The 18,085-nt window shown below is 46.2% G+C and overlaps 1 protein-coding gene across 1 annotated transcript in view; it reads left to right on the top strand.

Moving 5' to 3' along the window:
* HHLA1 (HERV-H LTR-associating 1) overlaps positions 1-18,085 on the top strand; it is a 65,942-nt gene that overhangs the window by 35,293 nt on the left and 12,564 nt on the right. The window contains exons 3-10 of the mRNA XM_006021991.1: positions 389-469; positions 1,173-1,256; positions 1,355-1,438; positions 3,330-3,413; positions 4,601-4,657; positions 4,775-4,861; positions 7,995-8,092; positions 17,279-17,350. Coding sequence (XP_006022053.1) covers positions 389-469; positions 1,173-1,256; positions 1,355-1,438; positions 3,330-3,413; positions 4,601-4,657; positions 4,775-4,861; positions 7,995-8,092; positions 17,279-17,350 — 647 coding nt within the window. The remainder of the gene's footprint in view (positions 1-388; positions 470-1,172; positions 1,257-1,354; positions 1,439-3,329; positions 3,414-4,600; positions 4,658-4,774; positions 4,862-7,994; positions 8,093-17,278; positions 17,351-18,085) is intronic.

The following is an 18,085-nucleotide window of genomic DNA, read 5'->3' as shown; positions in this document are numbered from 1 at the left end:
CATCTGCTCCAATGTCACATTCATGCAAATGCCTGTTGCCCATCGCTAGGGGGCTGCAAAGCTTCAGGTCTTTGCTGCGGCTGCCTGGTTGCTTAGTAGAGCCAGGAGCATCTCTAATAAGGGAGCGCATAGATAATGCCCTATGTGAATTTTGACCCCGTGCTGCCTCTGCTGCTCTTACTGAGTGCATTTCACTCGCTCGTCTCCCCATCGCTCATTTTCCAGCCCTAATGAGCAACCTTAATCATTTCATTTCCCCCCTGGATTTTAGCTTTTTGTTGAATAAATTCCGTCAAGTCTTTTGAAGCCATACACGCATGTTGAGCAAACAGCAACTTCCTGCCACTGTCATACATTTGGTGGTTCAGAAAAGCCTTTTTTTTTTCAGAGGTGCCTGCTAAATCAGTTGACCTGACTGCGATTAACCTGACGGAACTAGTGAATGGCATGTTAAATACGGCTTTTAAAGGTAATTTTCTTTTTGTGCTGCAAACGGAAGCGAAAGGCGACATGGCTTCTCAGTTCCATGCTGAATGAAATAAAGAGCAAAAGATGATAGGGTCAAAAAATAACATCAAATGTGCAATATGTCCTGTATACCTGGTAAACAATACGGACGGTATTTGCAATAAAGTATCTTTTTGGTACAGGTAGCTGAAATACCAAACCATTGAAATACCAAACCTCCTGAAATATCGAACCATTTCTGCCTGTATTAAGAGAAAACCTTGGAACTGTGTGTGTGTGTGTGTGTGTGTGTGTGTGTGTGTGTGTGTGTGTGTGTGTGTGTCTTGAGGAAGAGCTCTCTATTTACTATACTTCCATTTTATTCCTTCCCATTCTTCATCTGTTCTTGTTGTTTGTTTTTATTTTATATCATTTCCTTTCCTTTCTATTCTGTATTTTTTGTCCTGGGTTGTTGCTGTTCTTTTTTTTTTGGTGATTTAATTTTGTTTCTCTAAAATTGCAAGTGGTGATTTTTAAAAATTATTTTTGTGAGATTGCCATCAAAAGAGATTCAAATGCCTGTCAGCTGCCACTGGTGTTCGTATAGCTGTGTGAGCTGCAAGCACCTTTGAGTGTGCTTGAAATACATTCCTGGCCCTGTTAGATCAGACCCAATAGGTTTCTTGCCTATAACCTGGTACATTAATAGCAATGTATCTTTGCAGGTACCAAAAAATTCTTCTCTCTGCTAAGCATTACGTCTTACAGCTCATTTGCCTTCCACAAAGTTTCAGTCCTCATCTATAACAGTAGGTACCATCTCATCTTACTCTATGCCCCCATGCATTTTCTTACAATACACAGGTGAGTCCAGCCCGATTTCAGCCTTCACTGTCTCTATTTGCAGTTTCCAACCTGAAAATTGTTGACCCCAGCAAGTTCCCTATGAGGTACTGCTATTGTTTAAACAACATGACAAACGACTTAACAGGTGAGTGTAAATGCACGGATTACATTTGAGTGAGGTTCAGCCAAACTGTTTTCATTTGAGCTGCAGGTTGTGGGTTGCTGTCCCGCAACCTTTGCTCACAGAAGGACCATAGTCTCACTGAAATCAATACCTGGTACCTAGGGTGAGTGGCTGTTATGAAGCAATGGAGAGACAGAGCGGGCTGACTTGGGGTATTACACAGGAAATGCATTGATGCCACAAAAAGTCCATGATGCCACGGGGCCATTGCTACTCTACTATTTGCTTCTGGTGGCACCATGTTCAAGACACGTTGCAAACTTTCCAGAAGGCTGGGGTGTGCCTTGAGGAGCTCCTCCCAGAAACAGGAGGAGATACGAAGACACAAGTTAGGGGCAGAGGAAGAGAGGGAAATAATTAAAGATGATGGGTCATGCAGACAATCCTGTGTTTCTGCACTTTCTCTCACTGATTTCCTCAAACCAAGTTACACAGTTGCACTGTAATGTGTAGAAAGGCTGCTCAACTGATCTTACAGAGCGGGCTCTGTGTCTTCACAGAAGGGATAACTGCAGCACATGAGGGTACAAATGAACTAGCTTTAATCGATCTAGTACAATGTGGGTGAGAATATCAGTTACGATGTCATGACGAAGGCCTCAGCACTGGCCATATCAGCCTGCCAGCAACCCAATGTACCTCCTTGGATAGTTAGCCAATATGGACTCCATCCCACTGCTTTTACTGTAGTTGGTGCCTGAGCTAGCTAAATGAAAAGTGTTTTGGGTAGGGCTAGACAATCAGGACTCGTAGTAGAGATATCTTTTATTAGACCAAGATTTTTTGCAAAACAAATACTTTAATTGCAAGCTTTCAGGCACAAACACCCTTCATCAGGCATTGGAGAAAAGATTGTCAAAGTTCTCCTGGGTGGGGCTACACATTCAGCAATCACACTTTTGACTGCCCTGCAGATACATCCCTTATGTTACTTTGCCTTCAGTGTAGCAGGCCAGGAAAGACTATATATGGCTAAAGTGCCACTGGAATGCCCAAAATAAGATTTAAGCAGAGAATATTGCCCTCTACGAAATAGTTACCCACAAAGGGTTATGCTTCTTAATAGATCTACCAATAAGGATGTGGGTCTCAGCTCAGCAATATGTTTAAGCCTGCTCTTATTCCTATCCCTAGGCAGCAAAATACTTAACACAGTCTTCATTTTAAACATATTGGGTACATCTATACAAGATGCTTTAGTGTGTATTAGACTAATCTACACCAACTACTAAGCATCACCATCTACAAGTGTGCAGCAATTGCACAGTACATTAGTGTAATGCACTGTTTTTTAGTACCTGTAGGTACAGGTACTAGAAATTGGTACATTAAACAAATGCACTGAAGCTCATGTGTAGATGTTGACCCAGAGCAAATTGCTCCCTGTCAGAGTAGGCAGCAGGGGGGCACAGCAGGTGGGGAAAGCTTCCCAGCTTGGCTGCCTCACACCACGTGGAGATTAGGATGGGTCCTAGTCTCCATGTATTTGGGGGGCAGCTGCCCAGCAGCCAGGGCAGCTCTCCCCTGCCCCACAGAGATCAAGACCAGCCCCATTCCCCCTGCCAGCCTGGGGCTGATACCTGGGGGAGCCTGACACCTGGCTGCTGCAGAGGGGCAGAGCAAATTTGCTCCCAAAGGGTGTACGTTCAGATGCGTGCACAGCTGCAGTTTAATGTACCTGAATTTTCTACGCAGAAAATTCAGGAGCATTAATTGCACGTGTAGATGCGCCCACTGTCATATACCATCAAAGCCAAAGGCAAAGCGCGTGCCTAAAAAATGAAGTACACATATAAGATGCTTTGCTGAATGTGTGCTTTGGACTATAAACCTGCTCTGGTTTGTTTCCTAGATTTTACAGCCTTACTCGTTGACATTATTGGGAACTCTACCAGTTACCTCACAGAAATTTTCAAATCGACTTCCATCCTCTCAGGTTTGCATGTCTTCCTCTCTCCTTGTACCATTCGCTGCTGGTGCACAAGACAGGCACGTTATAATCCCCACTGGGACACAGGCATTGAAAAGCCTCCTATCCGCACTCCTTCTTCAGCACTCCCAAAATAAGGGATGCAACTATAAAAATCTTGTACTTCAAGTATTTTTGAAAAATATTTTAATATTTATTTGATCGGTCAATTAATTATTGTCAGACAGAGTTGTCTTTTTGTAAGCATACTCATTAAAGGCCAGATTAGGATTCTCAGACTCTGCTAAGTGAAATATTTCACAAATAGGCCTAAGACTAACTTCAGAGCAGACATCAGTGGGACCAGGTAGCATGGCTGAGTGTATGTAGAGGTATGAAATGGGTTTATATATTTAGTTTTGTGGCAGGCCTGCTGAGTGATTATGGACAAGTCTCTCTCTCCCCCTTCTCTATGCCTCAGTTTTTGCATCTGTGAAATGGAGATAACAATACTGCCCTACCTTGCGAAGTACCGTGGCGCAGATAGAAAACAGGACTTAAGTGGACTTTAGGAATTTAGCTCTGAAACTGCAACTGCCAAAGCTATGCTTAGCAGCTGCATAAACTCATAGGCAATTCTGCCTTCTGGATGTGCTCAAAAATATCCCACTCTCAGTAGTTTAATGCTAGCTCTCATCTCAGGCCTCTTTGAATCCCAGAGTAAGGAAGAGATTGTGGTGGTGTCACATGCCTTTTTTATACTTAGAAATGAGTGCACTTACCCACTGTGTGAAAGACTTGGGCTCAATCTCTTCTCAGCCTGAGAGTTTTCAAACCCAAATCTCCGCATCCCAGGAAAGGGCCCATGGGCACAGAAGGTGAGCAAGCAAAACGGTACCTTGCTTTGTGGCCTAGTAGGTAGGGTACTTTGCTTGGGAGGGGGGTGCCCTGTGCTTTGATGCCTGCTCCCAGAACTGGTTGTGCATTTTCCATTGTGCACTCACTGGATAAAAGCCAGAAATGATCCAGGGAGTAAGGAGCAGTACCCCAGAGCCCATCTCTCAGGTGAGTGCTCTAACCACTAGCCTGCAGAGTCGTGCCTTTTGCTTACAGCCGTATGTGCCTGTTAGGTTTAGTCGGTGCTCTCAGCTCCTTAAAAGAATATAGTGAAAGCTGATGACAAAGCATTTGTGTTACATTTGTTTGCCTTTCAGTGAGTCAGAGCAACAATTCAGACTGTATCTATATCTGTGTGATGACAGGCCAAACAGGTAAATGTACAAATTACCCCTCCAGAGCATATCATCCTTCACATTCACCGAGCTGACTCCTACAAGGCGCGACTGCGTTAATCCTGCCTTGTTATTTTTGAGCATTTGTCTTCCCAGGCAGGAATCTGTCTGACTTCTGGGAAATGATAGAGAAGTCTCCTGTTATTAATTACACGTTTTCCAGTAATGCCTCTGCTGACCTGGGTAAGTGCATCTTGAAGGAATAAATGAAAGAAAAAAAATGTTGCCCAGATACCAATTGTAATGAATGAAGTCATTTACCTGGCTGTGTTTATTACCACCTGGTAACTGCAGAAACTGGGTAAGCATACACCGCAACACTGACCTGTCACCAAAATATAAGACAGATTTGATCACTATTGGAAGCAGATTTTCCATTGATTTCATAATGGGTCTGGCCTCTATGTCCTGATCTGAAGTGTATTTAATGGAAGATCAATGGGAATCTTCCATTAAGTGGAACCAGGTGCTGACCAGGAGCAGAACTCTTTGATTTCCTTCCAAGCCGTAGATGCCAAAGCATCTCATTGAATTTGACTCAGCAGCACTACTTTGATCAGGAATTTGCTCCCAGGAAGCACAAATAATTAGAAACGGGGGGGGGGGGGGGGCACCACTCGGCTCCTGGCTCCTGGGGGTGGCCAGGAGCTGAAAAGCACCAGGACCGGGGGAATTCTCCATCTCCTGTGGTCCCCTAGTGGCTAACTGGGAGCAAATTTGTATCTCTAGCAGTAGATCTCTAAAGTATCTCTAGCAGTAGATACTGCACAGTAGCGCATGTGTAGACAGTGACTGGGAACAAATTTGCTCCCAGCCAGCATCTACACACGCGCTACTGTGCAGTATCTATTGTATTTACAGGTAGAAGCTAACAGCACAGTAGACTAATTTACTGTACAGTAAATGGTGTGCATGTGTAGATGCTGATGCTTTATTGCACAGTAGATTAGTCTACTGCAGGGATGGGCAAAAGACGGCCCGTGGGCTGGATCCCTCCAGCCCCCCCATGGGTGCCCCACCTGGGCCAGTTCCGGCCCTTTAAAGAAAAAAAAAACGAAAAAAAACCTAAGTGAGGTGGGGACTGGCAGGGGGCCTCCCCTGGGCCCCCCCCCCAGCCCCCCCCCCCCCCCCCAGCCCGCAGCTGGAAGCCCCTGGCTAGCAGGGGCTTCTGGCCTGGGGCTGTGGAGCTGTTCATGCCTGCACCAGCATGGGAAATTCAGGTAAGAAGGGGAGGAGAAGAGGCAGGGGAGGACTGTGGTTATCTCCCCAGTTCTCGGAGCTGGGCCAGCTTCTGCTAAGCCCCACGGTTCAGCCATGCAGCTGGGAGCCAGCAGGTGGGCAGGAAAGTAGTGGCAGGGTTGGGGGGAGTGGAAGTGAGCGGTGTGCGGAAGCATGGGGACTGTGCACCCATCTAGACTGAGCAGCAGCAGCAGGGAACGAACTGGTGCTCAGTGTGGGGAAAAAGCGCTCCCCACCTCCCCGTGGCTGGTGCTTCCTGCTGCAGCCACTCGCAGCCTACGTGGAGCTGTCCTGCCCCTCTGCCTCATCACCGCCGGTCTGTGGGGCAGTGGTTGCAATAGAGAGCAGGCACAGGCAGCCCTGTGCAGGCTCTGACTGGCTGCAGCACGGGGTGCTGGCCACAAGCTGGGGGGGAGTGGTTGCTTTTCTCCCATGCTGAACACCAGTTTGTTCCCCAACACCACTTCTAGTCTGGGCCCTGCATAAGCTCTGGGCTCACCTGTCTGGGCTGAGCAGCAGCAGCAGCAGCTGGGCAGAAACTGCTGCTCAGCGCAGAGGAAAGCAGTCCCTCTGCTCGCCGCCGCTGGGCAGTGTTTGCTGCGGCTGCCCAGCCAGAGCACACGCTGTGTTAGGCTGTGGTGCAGCTGCTTCACTGCTGCCTCTGTGCTGCCCTGAGGCTGCACCACATGGCCACTGCTACCACACTTTTCCCCCACTCTGAGCACCAGTTCACTCTCCGCTGCTGCTGCTCAGTCCAGACAGGTGAGCGTGGGGCATGCGGGGTCGGGGTTGTGCGTTGGTCCCTGCCTGTACCACAGGGCTGGGGCAGGGGCACTGGGAGTGAGCAGGTACATGGGAGCCAGTGGCAGCTGGGCGGGAGTGCAGGGCCCATGCTGGTGTCCCGGGGCCAGCGCCGGCGGGGCCCAGAACAGGGCTGCAGGAGCGTGGGGTCCCAGCTGGCAGGGGCTCTATGGAGCTGGGCCAGCTCCCTGCTCTTCCTGCTGGTGCAGCCCACCTCCACAGACCCCTGCCAACCCACACCCTGTGCTCCTACTGCCCTGCTCTGGGCCCCTTCAGCGCTGGCCCTGGGACACTGGTGCAGGCCCCACGCTCCCGCTCACTTTCACTCCCCCCTCCCACCGCTTTCCTACATGTCTCCCATACACACATCCATACCCACACACACACATCCACACAAACCCCCATATGCAATCACATCAGCATATCCAGCACAAATGCACACAAATCAGGGCAAAAATATATCTTTTAATTAAATTAAAACATATTATTATGGATGTTTGATTTTTAGTATGTAATTTGCTTTTTTTCCCATAAGATAGCAAACCCTCTTCCCCAAAGGAGTACTTCCAGGGGCAAGAGGAGGGACTTCCAGTGGCAAAAGGCAGAGGTTAGGGGTGGGACTTCTGGTCCCACTATGGCGACCAGTGGGGTTGGGCACCTGGCAAGGGGCGGGGCTACCCATGTGGCCCTTGACAGCTTGCCAAAACTCGGTAAGTGTCATTCTGCCCGAAATAATTGCCTGTCTTTGGGCTATTGCATAGTAAAATGTCTCATGTAGACACATCCCTTAAGTACCAAAAGCAAAGACTAGTTCCACCTTTGATTTATAGGTGCAACTCCACAAGCTTCCAGCAGTAATAAACTATTACAGCTATTTGCATAGCGGATAAAAACACTAGAGAGGTATTGGACATTTTGGGGCAGTATGCTCCCCAGTCTTCAGAGAAGTGGAGCTAAACCTAATCTGTTGACCCTGTGCTGCTCTTGTTGACTTGGTTTACTTCCTGGAGTGGGACAGGTACTAGACATGCAGTCAATGGGAGTTTTACCTGGCAAGTTAACATTCAAAGCACTTGGATAAAGAATGAATGGAATTTTATTTTTCCTGTTCAAAACCCAAACCCATGCATATATCTTCTAGGATGGTTTCTTTTTATAAAAAAAAAAAAAAAATGATGGTTGCTTTTTTTACATGAGCAACAGATCTAAATCTGTTTGTTTCTTAAACTCGACCAGGCCATGAATACAACTAACTCTAACTTTTCATAACTTTTAGATATAGACTCCATTCTCCCCAGTTTAATGACCTTACAAGACACTGGCAAGGCCATGGATGAACCTGCAGAAGAGATGTGGACATTTAAAAGTGCGCAAGTATCCTAGAGTTAATTAATTTGTGTCACTGGCAGACTAATTGAAATGCAGGGATTTAGTTCGTTGCTGTATGCACACTATGTTCATGCAGCAGTTCAGGATGTATAGTGGAAGACAGTCTTGCCTTAAAGAGACAAATATGTGAATTGGAGAAAAAATATAGCTCCATCTAATAATGCACTCAATCACTGGGGCTTAGAACGTCTCTGGAAGTTGGCCCATGCTATTTTCTTTTTTAATATCATAATTTTTGGCAGAAGAATTGTCTTAAGGCATGTACTTGGAGAAAATACAATAGTTTGGCACATGACCGAATGGAAAATGTTCAAAGCACACTCAGAAGCCCTCATTTTGTTTCCTTTTTTTCCTATCTTTGACATCTACATTGACCCCATCATATCTGAGTGCTCATGTGTTGTTGGCCCCTAGAGTGAAACATTTTCATCCTTTTGACTTTTTTGCTACTCAGTCATATTTCTGTCAAATTATAGACCAAAGTCCGGTCAGCGGACACAACCCACCTTATCCCTTATGATTCTCTAGCTACAAGGATGCCTGCGTGGGCACATACTGTCCCTTTGAAAGGAGATGAAATCCTATCCACAAAATTTCCCACATGGCCAAAGACTGCTGGTTTGAAAGGATCCAGATTTCCATCCTTGCAAATGCTGTCATGGGCACAGCTGGATGCCTCCAAAGGACATGGCACTGTAGGGCCGTATCTGACTCCCGGGAGAAGCTATCCCATGTCATCTCAAATGCAGCCAACACCAAGTGAGTACTGGCCAGAGGTTCAGATCCTGCTCTTTAATGATTAGGGACCTGTAGATATAAATAATCCAGGTGATTCACTCATGTTAAAACCAGGTGATGCACTCATTAATTAAATTAAACTCACTCAAGTTAAGCGGGTTGGAAGGGACCCACTGAGGTCCCTTCTGACCCTAGAATCTATGAACCTATAAATTATCTCAGTAATCTGGATAAACATCTTTATAATCACTGTTTTTCTAGCATCGGGAGGACCTTCACCAGCACCCCCTACCTCTGCAAAAGAAAAGCAAGGCATGCCAAGACCTCAGCCTTTCTCTAGTGAGTAGATGATGATGGTGATGATGATGCTGTTATTGTGGGGGAGATGCAAAAATAATGGAGACTATCCTAAAGGTGTTTATCCAACCAGGGCACCTGCTCCAGTCTCCTACTTTCTTCACACCCCACTAACCACCGAGCTATTGTGGACCCCTGTCTGCTGTTCTCCATTTCTAATGCCTAAGCTTTCTGCCTCAGCACCATCACCCATTTCTTCCTCCTACCCCCATCCACTCCTGAATACGAATACCATTCTTTTGTGGGTCTACAAATGCCTCTGGACTTGTCAACTAGGGATAACAACATGCACATTTATTTTCACCCTTCAGTTATACTGCTATTGCCCCTTCCTCCCCCCCTGCCCTTTCTCCATCTCCTGTGTTTTGAATGCTATCTAATTTGACTAAGTATTTAAGGGAAGGGACCTGTCCTTTTTATCTGCCTGCAAAGCACCTACCAGGTTCTTGGCAGGGTGCAGATAAATAATTAACATAAATTATACTAAAAGGGGCTTGTTTCTGTCCCCATAGCTGGAACGTGGACAGAGTCAGCACCTCTGGAAATAACCACAGCAACTGCGGGAAGAGAGTCAGGTAAATGTATTTCTTATTCAAGAGTGTGGTTGCTTTGAGATACCTAGTGCAAAATGCTGACTGACGCATCTATGATATAGGAATTAATTGAGCTGGGGGTGTACGCGTGTGCATGAGCAGGTGATCTCTTGAGATCAGCACATATATTAATGTGTATATGTGAACATACGTCTGTATTTTTATGTGGTCTCTGATCTCAACAGATCAACTTTCATGAACCTCTAATGCATTTCTATTAAAAGGCATGTTATACTCTCTTCATCCCCTTTAAAAACAGATTTGCTTTCACTCGTACTGTCTACTCCTGTCTACAAACCTGAAGTGTTCCCAAAACTGCATACAGCGTCCAGTAAGTACCTGAACCTTTTGCAGGCAAAATATATAGTATAACCTCAAAGATTATGTGAGAAGTGTCCTTTTTTATGTTTCATATCTTTGCACGCTTAAGTATATGAAGGGGACAATCATATTAGTTCATAAGCCAGACAAAGAAGTCCAATGTAAAAAAGAAATTGCTGGCACTGTCATACATGTTGTATGTTTTAGTTTAATAAGGGATAATTTCAGAGAGAATCTGAAAATTGCCTTTAGCCAACAATAATATATCATATTTTACATATCCTTTTAGTAAAAAGAAACTAATTAGTCAAACCCTGATATTGTAAATATTTCATGAAATCTATGGAGAGAAAATCAAGACTGATTACCAATCTCATCATAAACTTCAGGACGTGACTAGGCTTCTTTAGCAATGAAGGATGTCCATGTCATTTTGAGAAGGGCTCAGCTCTTGTATGGGCACTACTCAAGTGGCCATGTATTCAGAAGAGCTCACTATGTTCAACACAGGCTGGGTGTGTAGGTCTGGCCATAGGTGTCATAACAGGATGCTAAGTGCTTTTGAAAATCTGGGGCTGCTTGGGTGCCGGAAAGGGATTCATTTTAAAAGTCTTCTCCTCATTTTCCTTGCTGAACAATTGAAAATCTGGGCCCAATTCTCATAAACCCAAATTTACAAATTAGAAGAAGGCAGAATGCAGGGCAGGGTGACCCTTAGAGACTGGTTCAGAGAAGCATGAGCTTTCATAAGCAACATCCTACTACATCAGCTGCTAAGTAGACTCAGCATGGATCTCGGTAGCAAGTTGTGACTGTCCCAAAGCGAAACCTCAGTTTGCGACGCCGGTGAACTGAAGCCTGAGATATAATTCAGGGAGCAGCCAGAAACTTGTTTATGGAAACAGCAGGCTGTCAGTAATACAGGCAATCTAAACTGATGGTTGCCAATGTTTGGCATAGTGTAGAAACGAACATTGTTCAAAGTGTGGACATCCGTATACATCGTATTAAATGCTTATATGGGAAGACACACATATGCCTTCAGTGGTAGTGTGAGTGCTGAAGTAGAAAAGAAAAAGCAACTGTGGGCCATATGTTGCCATTACGCATTAAGCATACTTCCGGTCGGCTTCAGTAACAGATAGGTATGTGGGCACATCTCTCAAAATACCAACCTGAAGTCATAACAATCCTAAAGGCACAAGTCACTTCAGTTAACATCCAACTCCACTGCAGAAAGCTCATTCTTCAGGCTCCACTCTATCTCTCCCTCCCACCACGTGTGTCTGGATTCAAACTTTTCCCAAGTCCCGGGATGCTTTTGGATCCAGGGTTTAATGAGGCCCATCTTAGAGACAGACTCAAGTTGTGAACCTCACATCTGGACCTTTGATTACTTGAAGTTCATAGCAGGGGAAAGTGCATTTGATGTCAACCCTGCCAGCCAGAGCCCTCCCGAACCCCTGATGTCACTATAGTGTGCTCTTTCACCGCAGAAAGAGCCAGGTCCTTCAGGCAGTCCAGCTGCCTCGAGCTGCTGAGCCGGTGACCTCATAAACTCTTGTGTTTTTTATCCTGGTCTGTATTGTAAACTAGCCATACAAGAAATACAAAACAATGAAAATGAGATTTTAAAAAGTTTTAATAGTAAAAATACAATAAAATGAACACCAGATCTTGAAGCTTTGTACTCTGTTGCAGGGTATGTGTGGGTTTGTCCCCTTCGGTTCCACATTTGGACCCCAAAATATATAGTTAGCGGGAGTGTTTAGCTGTGCACTTTAATGCGCATTAACCTATTTTAATGAGCATGAAAGCATCAGAAAAAAACCCTATGCTCTTTAGCTAATGTGCATTAAAATAGGCTAATGCACATTTTTCTAGTACCTCACAATGGAGGCACTAGATTTAATGAGCATTACCTAAAGCACATTAATTAACATGTAGACATGCCCAGTAAGTCCCACTTGAGTCTCCAAGCTGAGTTAAGCCATATGGAAGCTGAGGGTAATCAGCCTGAAGGTGATTTTCCCAACTACAGTTATGAATGGCCAAGCTGAAAGGGCACTGAGATTTGGTTTGGGTAATGGCACGGGAATGTAAATAGCGGTTAACTTTAGCAAAGGTGGCACCTCCTGCAGTGAAATGCATTCTCTTTGGTTTGCTTTGGCTTGGTGTGGGCAGGGTTTCAATTATAGGGGAGCTCGGGGGCCTGAGCCCGCCCCCCATAGAGATGAGGCGCTCCCTGTAAGACATCAGAACCCCCCCACGGGCTGCGCAGCCCCTGGCCCGCCCCACGCCTTTCTAAGCAACCCTGAGTCAAAGTGTAATGAAAACCCTGTGTGTACATAAATGATTACTTCCCTAGCTATAACCTGGAATAAAAGTAATAATCTTTTATTTAACTTTGTATGTTGATTTAAAAGGATTAATCTACTACTAAAGGCAATCGGAACTGGACATCCAAATGTTACAGGCAGCTTTATAATCTGAGCCTCAGTTGAACTTTTTTCTATCCCATACAAACCACCTTTTTGTGAGCTAACATTGAGCTGAGTCCTCTTGTGATACCTGATTCTTGTACCTTGACTTTCAGCCTGAAGCCTCCCCAAGGGCTCGCTCCACCCTCGCCCTGGCCTAGGACCTGTGGCAGGACAGATCCTCTCCCTGCTTGGGCAGTCTGCCCAGGTCCTGGGGTGAGGGGGAACGGAGGCAGGTGCTCTCAGCTGCGCATCATAGATTTGGGACTCCTTTTTTTTCATATGCCCCATTTTCTGCCTATTTCAAGTCAAACACCACAAAATATTGTACATGATTCATACTAATGCAACTTCGTTCATGCTGATCATCTGCTCATCAGGCAATACAGCTGTCAGGCTGCAGACCAGGAGGAGATCTACCTCTCCTCCCCACCTCCATCTCCCGCTTCCCCGAGCCAGCTGGGCACCTACCCACCCCCACAACCCCCCCTGGTACTCTGCCTTCCTTTCCTTTCTATGCTTTCTGTTGTTGCTACTACTCATTATGACCCGCACATCCCCCAATCATTCCCGACTCCTTCACCCTCCAGGGTAGTATCTCCTTTCTCCCTGAACTGTATTAGCTACAAGCTGGGAGGGACGGTGTGAGCATTCAATCATTTCACTTCATTCATCCTGCAAAGTACACAGTCTATTGTTAACTGTTCCCCCAAGAAATAAAGCACACTTTCAGTTGGGGTGTCTGCTAATTGGCAGTGATCGGCATCCCCTAATGAAGGTTCACACTACAACACACTCCTGAAGCTGCGTCTCCCTGCCCTGCTTTAGTCCATATTGGTCTCTGCTTTCCAGTCACCAGCTCCTGAGACGGGAGATACAGGAGCCTTCTCTGTGACTCTGCTCCAAGGTGTCTGCTCCCCTTTGGACAATGGTGCCTGTCAATAAAGGATCACAGTTGGATTCCCAGTTGTCCTAGCTCTTAAACTTCACCTCTGTTTTGATTCCAGGGTGGTGGTTGGATAGGCGGCTAGTTCTCCCTCGCCCTAGCCCTTAAAGGTTAGTCCTCATTGGAAGTACAGAACTTCCCCCGCCCTAATCTGAAGGAAATAGCAGCATCCCCCTTCCCCAAAGCCAATCTCCAGCACTTCCTCCAGCTTATAAGCATGGTTCCTTAGTGGGTTCCAGATGTCATCATCCAGGGGCACGGCCCGACCTCCGGTGTGTTTAACTTGACCGATTGCCCCTTGAAATAACAGAAGTTTGGAAATATTGTGAAGTAAAAGTCACTGAATGAAGCTGCTGCAGAAGCTTGTGTGAGGTACCTGGCTAATTAGCTCTATTTACCTGTAAGAACAGCAAGGGAGAACAGCTTTGCTAAGACAGCAAATATTGTCCCTCCCATTGTGTGGTCTGCGCTCACGCCGTGTCAGGATGCTGCCTGTGCTGCTGCAGATTGTGCATCCCCTGAAGACCTCAGTGGGGCAAGAATGAGCCCAGGCTGGACCTATGGACAAAAACTGAGCTAAATTTAATACCTACAGGGCGCATCTACACATGCAATTAATGCGACTGAATAAACTACGGTGCAATTTGCATCAGAGTAAACTAATCCAGACATCACCGTCTACATGTGAGTTTAAGTGCCATAATTTTCTTTGCCATTGGCTAGTATTTGTGTCTGATGGGACTGACAGCTCAGTAAATTAGATTACTCCAGCCTAATTGCTGTACCTATATAGACAGTGACACTTTACTGCACAGCAAATTAGTCTGCTGGTCAGTAAAGCTCATGTGTAGACGGACCCACAGAGAACCTCCTTGTGCTTGGGATAATGGTAAGGGCCTACCTCCCATGTCATCCCCTAGGCCTCACACAAGATCCCAATTTTCCCAGCTCTTCTTTAGCAGAGCTCAGCCCATGTTACTGAGCAAAACACTTTGCCTAAATGAAACTGTGTGTTATATTCCACGGACATCTTGGCCTGTCCTGTATGTTGTGCCTGTTAGGCATCCTAAAGCATTTTTGACCAGCATGGCACCATCTTGTGCTCAGTGTGCCTGTCCCCATTGCTTCCTTTTCTGAGAGCACTGTGCTTCTTGTATTGTTATCTTATTATTCTACACCAGGGCTCTCCAATTTATTTGGACCCACGGGCCAGGAGCCTCACCTGCAGCAGCAGGGTGCTGGCTTCACAGTGCAGCTGCTGGCCCGCCGTGCTGGTGCGGCTCTGGAACCCCAGAGGTGAATGGTGCCACCACTTGCATTCCCCATCCCTGCCATCCCATGTCTGCTGCAGCTGGTTTGAGTTGCCAGCCATGACAGATGACCCCAAATTTGGCAGGAGGTAAGGGTGGGGAGGGGGGGGAACGGGCAGCAATGCTCACCCCCCAGGTTCTCGAGCCACATTGACACAGCACCTCCTGCAGCAATTCAGGCCACAATTGAACCCTTTGCTGGCTGCATACAACTCATGGGCCACCCCTTGGACAGGCCTATTCTAAACTGGCCGGTACCAGCCGTATCAATTAACCATGTGATGAATCTGTACTGCTGTACTCCACTGTAAGCGTGAGTCAACAGTTCATGCTATAGATCAGGACTACAGTGTTCAATGCTTCAGTAAAGCCTGAGCGGTCTACTAATCTATGCTTGTACGACCCCATGCTCCTGTATGGCCCACAGGAACTAAGCAAGTCTATCTCACCTAGTTGATGCAAGGATGCAATGAGTTCGTGCTCAGCACCTTGGACTGATGTCAAAGGACAGGTCTTGATGAGACTCTTGCCTGGGCTGATCTCATAGCAGGCGAGTCTGTGAGGTGACTTACTCGCAGCAATGCCCTGAGTGATGAACTCAGCTCTTTCTGAGCTGGAAGAACAAATTGGAGCAGCACCAGGAGTTCAGGAGGGCTCAAGCTGGGGGCTGATTTCAAGGCAGGAGCCTCCGGGCACACTCACCTTGCACATAAACCTGCTAAAGTGGTAGCAGGTTTTAGGCCTGTTTGGAGTTCTGGGATCAGCCTGAAAAGGATTTTAAGACGTGGTCTCTGTGACATGGTGAACTTGTGCTGAAGTCCAGCCCTAGTCCTTGTGCAGTTCCTGGTCTGCTTTCTCTAGTCCTGTGGGCTTGAGCCCTATGGCCTTGGCAGGCTGGGGTCTGAGGTTTCCAGATTAGAAGGGAGCTCCGAATGGAAGACAATGAATGGGATCCTGATCCTTCTCCCCTTCCTCAAAACGCTCCTCTCATTGGTATCCAGCGCTCTTTACTAGGATCCACAGGGTCACAAGCAGGGTAAAGGGTCGTTGTGTCAGGAGGAATCAATGTCTGTCATTTAGTAGAAAGAAATGCCATGTCTGGTAAGCAAGTCTGATGCATGTCCTAGGATATCATGACTTCTGACAGATTAGTATGAAGCCAATGGGGAAAAGAAAGCAGCCACAATTTTTCGACGTTGTTAAAGGAAGTCACAATAGTTGGAGACAGGCTTCTAATGACCCTGAATAAAAGAAGACCTTCTGTGATAACTTCTGGGTCAAAGCTGGGAAAGCAATATGAAAAACCAACAGTGTGGCTAGCAGTCTTTCCTCCCCCCACCCCAGTGAAAACCCTACTTCTTTGTGGCCTTTTTGTGCTAAAGGAGCTGCATGAGAGAAGATTGGCAGATTGACTTTGGTATGAGAGTATCTCCAAAGGAGCATGCTCAGTGCACACAGAAGTATATTTGGGTTTTTCTTTTTAAAGTAGTCCATGAATTCTTTGCCCAGGGACAGCTTCTAGGACATAGACATGAGACTCTGGCTCAGATTTGCTTGTCCGTCTCACCCCAGGCACAATGGCATTTTTAATTGAAGAAATCTCTTGAGCATAATTATAACAACCGATCCTAACTTCTGCCTGCCTGCTGTCAATTCACAAGTCCTTATCTGTGTGTGCACGCATGCATATGCCTGGCACAGCTTCCCAGTGCTGCTATCCAGCTGGCTTTGAGCAGGAACAATCACGTTATCTCCAAGCATGCCTCGATGAGTCTGTTTGGGATTACGACCCGTGTTCTGCACTCTTAGCCATTCTTCAGACTTTGCTGTGACTTTGTCAATAGACTTTTAATCCCCATCCTTTTTTTTTTTTTTTAAGCAAAGCTCAGAACATTAACTTTTTTTTCCCCCCAAAACTCAAAGTATTAGACCAGGAGATAGAGCTAGCTGGCATGTCTTTGTCAGATGGATGTGAGTTCTTTCCCCAAACAATGCCTATTTATAGCTTGGAATTGAAAACGTCAGCCATGAGAAGCCGTGGAACCAGATTGTCAGCAGCAATTAGGCATAAAAACCAAACCAACAGACAATCTGAAGCAAAGCAGACAACGACAAAAAGAAGGGACAGCACATTACTGCCTGGGGCACTTGGAAATCTGCACCTGGAGGTTCTAGCGAGACAGACCCACAAGGAGCAGACTGATTGATTGACTGGCATCAGGGGAGAGCTGCTGAGTACGGGCACCCTTCAAAACACAAATCAAGGAAGGTAGGAAGCCAATTATCTTGCCTTGCTCTCTCTCGTTTTTCTTCCGCTTAAATATATGCAGAGAATGTACCGTATTCCTCATAGCACATACTGTTTGCCATTGGAAATTAAACTAAACATAACCTAAGAGATTAATTTTGGTTTCTTTGTATTTAAGGTGGTGGGAAATGATGAGTCTAAGAAGAATCTGAGACTCAAGCCTGGATGGAGACCAGAGGAGTGTGCTACGGTACTTCTCTGTCAAGAAATGATTTGGTAACAGACTGTGATGACCTGGCAGTTGTCAATTCTGTCTTGTTTGGCTCAGCTCAGACTGATGCTGGGCCTAAATAAAGGCAACCGGAGTGAAAATTCTTTGCCTCTTATTGGACTTGCAGTGTTCGGGGTACAAAGCACGAAACATACAGATTTTTTTCACTGTGCAAACCCATTGACGCTTGAGATTGGGAATTGGGCCTCTCTGTGAAGTCTGGTTTTCTTTAGACGCTCAGGCTGGAGCTGGGCTAAATACTCCTTTACCAGCTAATGGAAGTAGAGAGATTCGGCTTGTCTAGGTACTTTACTGGCATCTTATGAGATGTTGTTAGGGATCAGTAGTGCTCCAGAGACCTTTATCTGAAATCTCAACCTACTAATTCCAACAACCCTGTCCTGTGCAAAGTTGTGAATACTGGCATGTGGCAGAACAGGGCCATGTCCCCTGTAAGACCATCGGGGCAAAGCCAAGTAGGGCTGTACAAAGCTTTGGTATCTGATTCAATTCAGAGGAGATTTGGCCCAATTCGGGGACTGAATCTCTAAATCCGAATTGAATTGGGAGGCCAAGTAAAGCTCCAAAGTGATTTGAAGCATCTGAATCAATCCGGAAAAGATTTAGCCAATTCAGAGATTTGAGCATAGATGAAACAGGCAGCTGACAGCTGCCTCCAGCTGGTAAGTCTGTTGGGGTTGGGGGAGGGGGAGG

The sequence above is a fragment of the Alligator sinensis genome, unplaced genomic scaffold, assembly GCF_000455745.1.
Source record: "Alligator sinensis unplaced genomic scaffold, ASM45574v1 scaffold651_1, whole genome shotgun sequence".
NCBI lineage: Eukaryota > Metazoa > Chordata > Crocodylia > Alligatoridae > Alligator > Alligator sinensis.
Note: the sequence above shows the minus strand (reverse complement) of the source record. Positions and strands in the feature narration are given on the sequence as shown.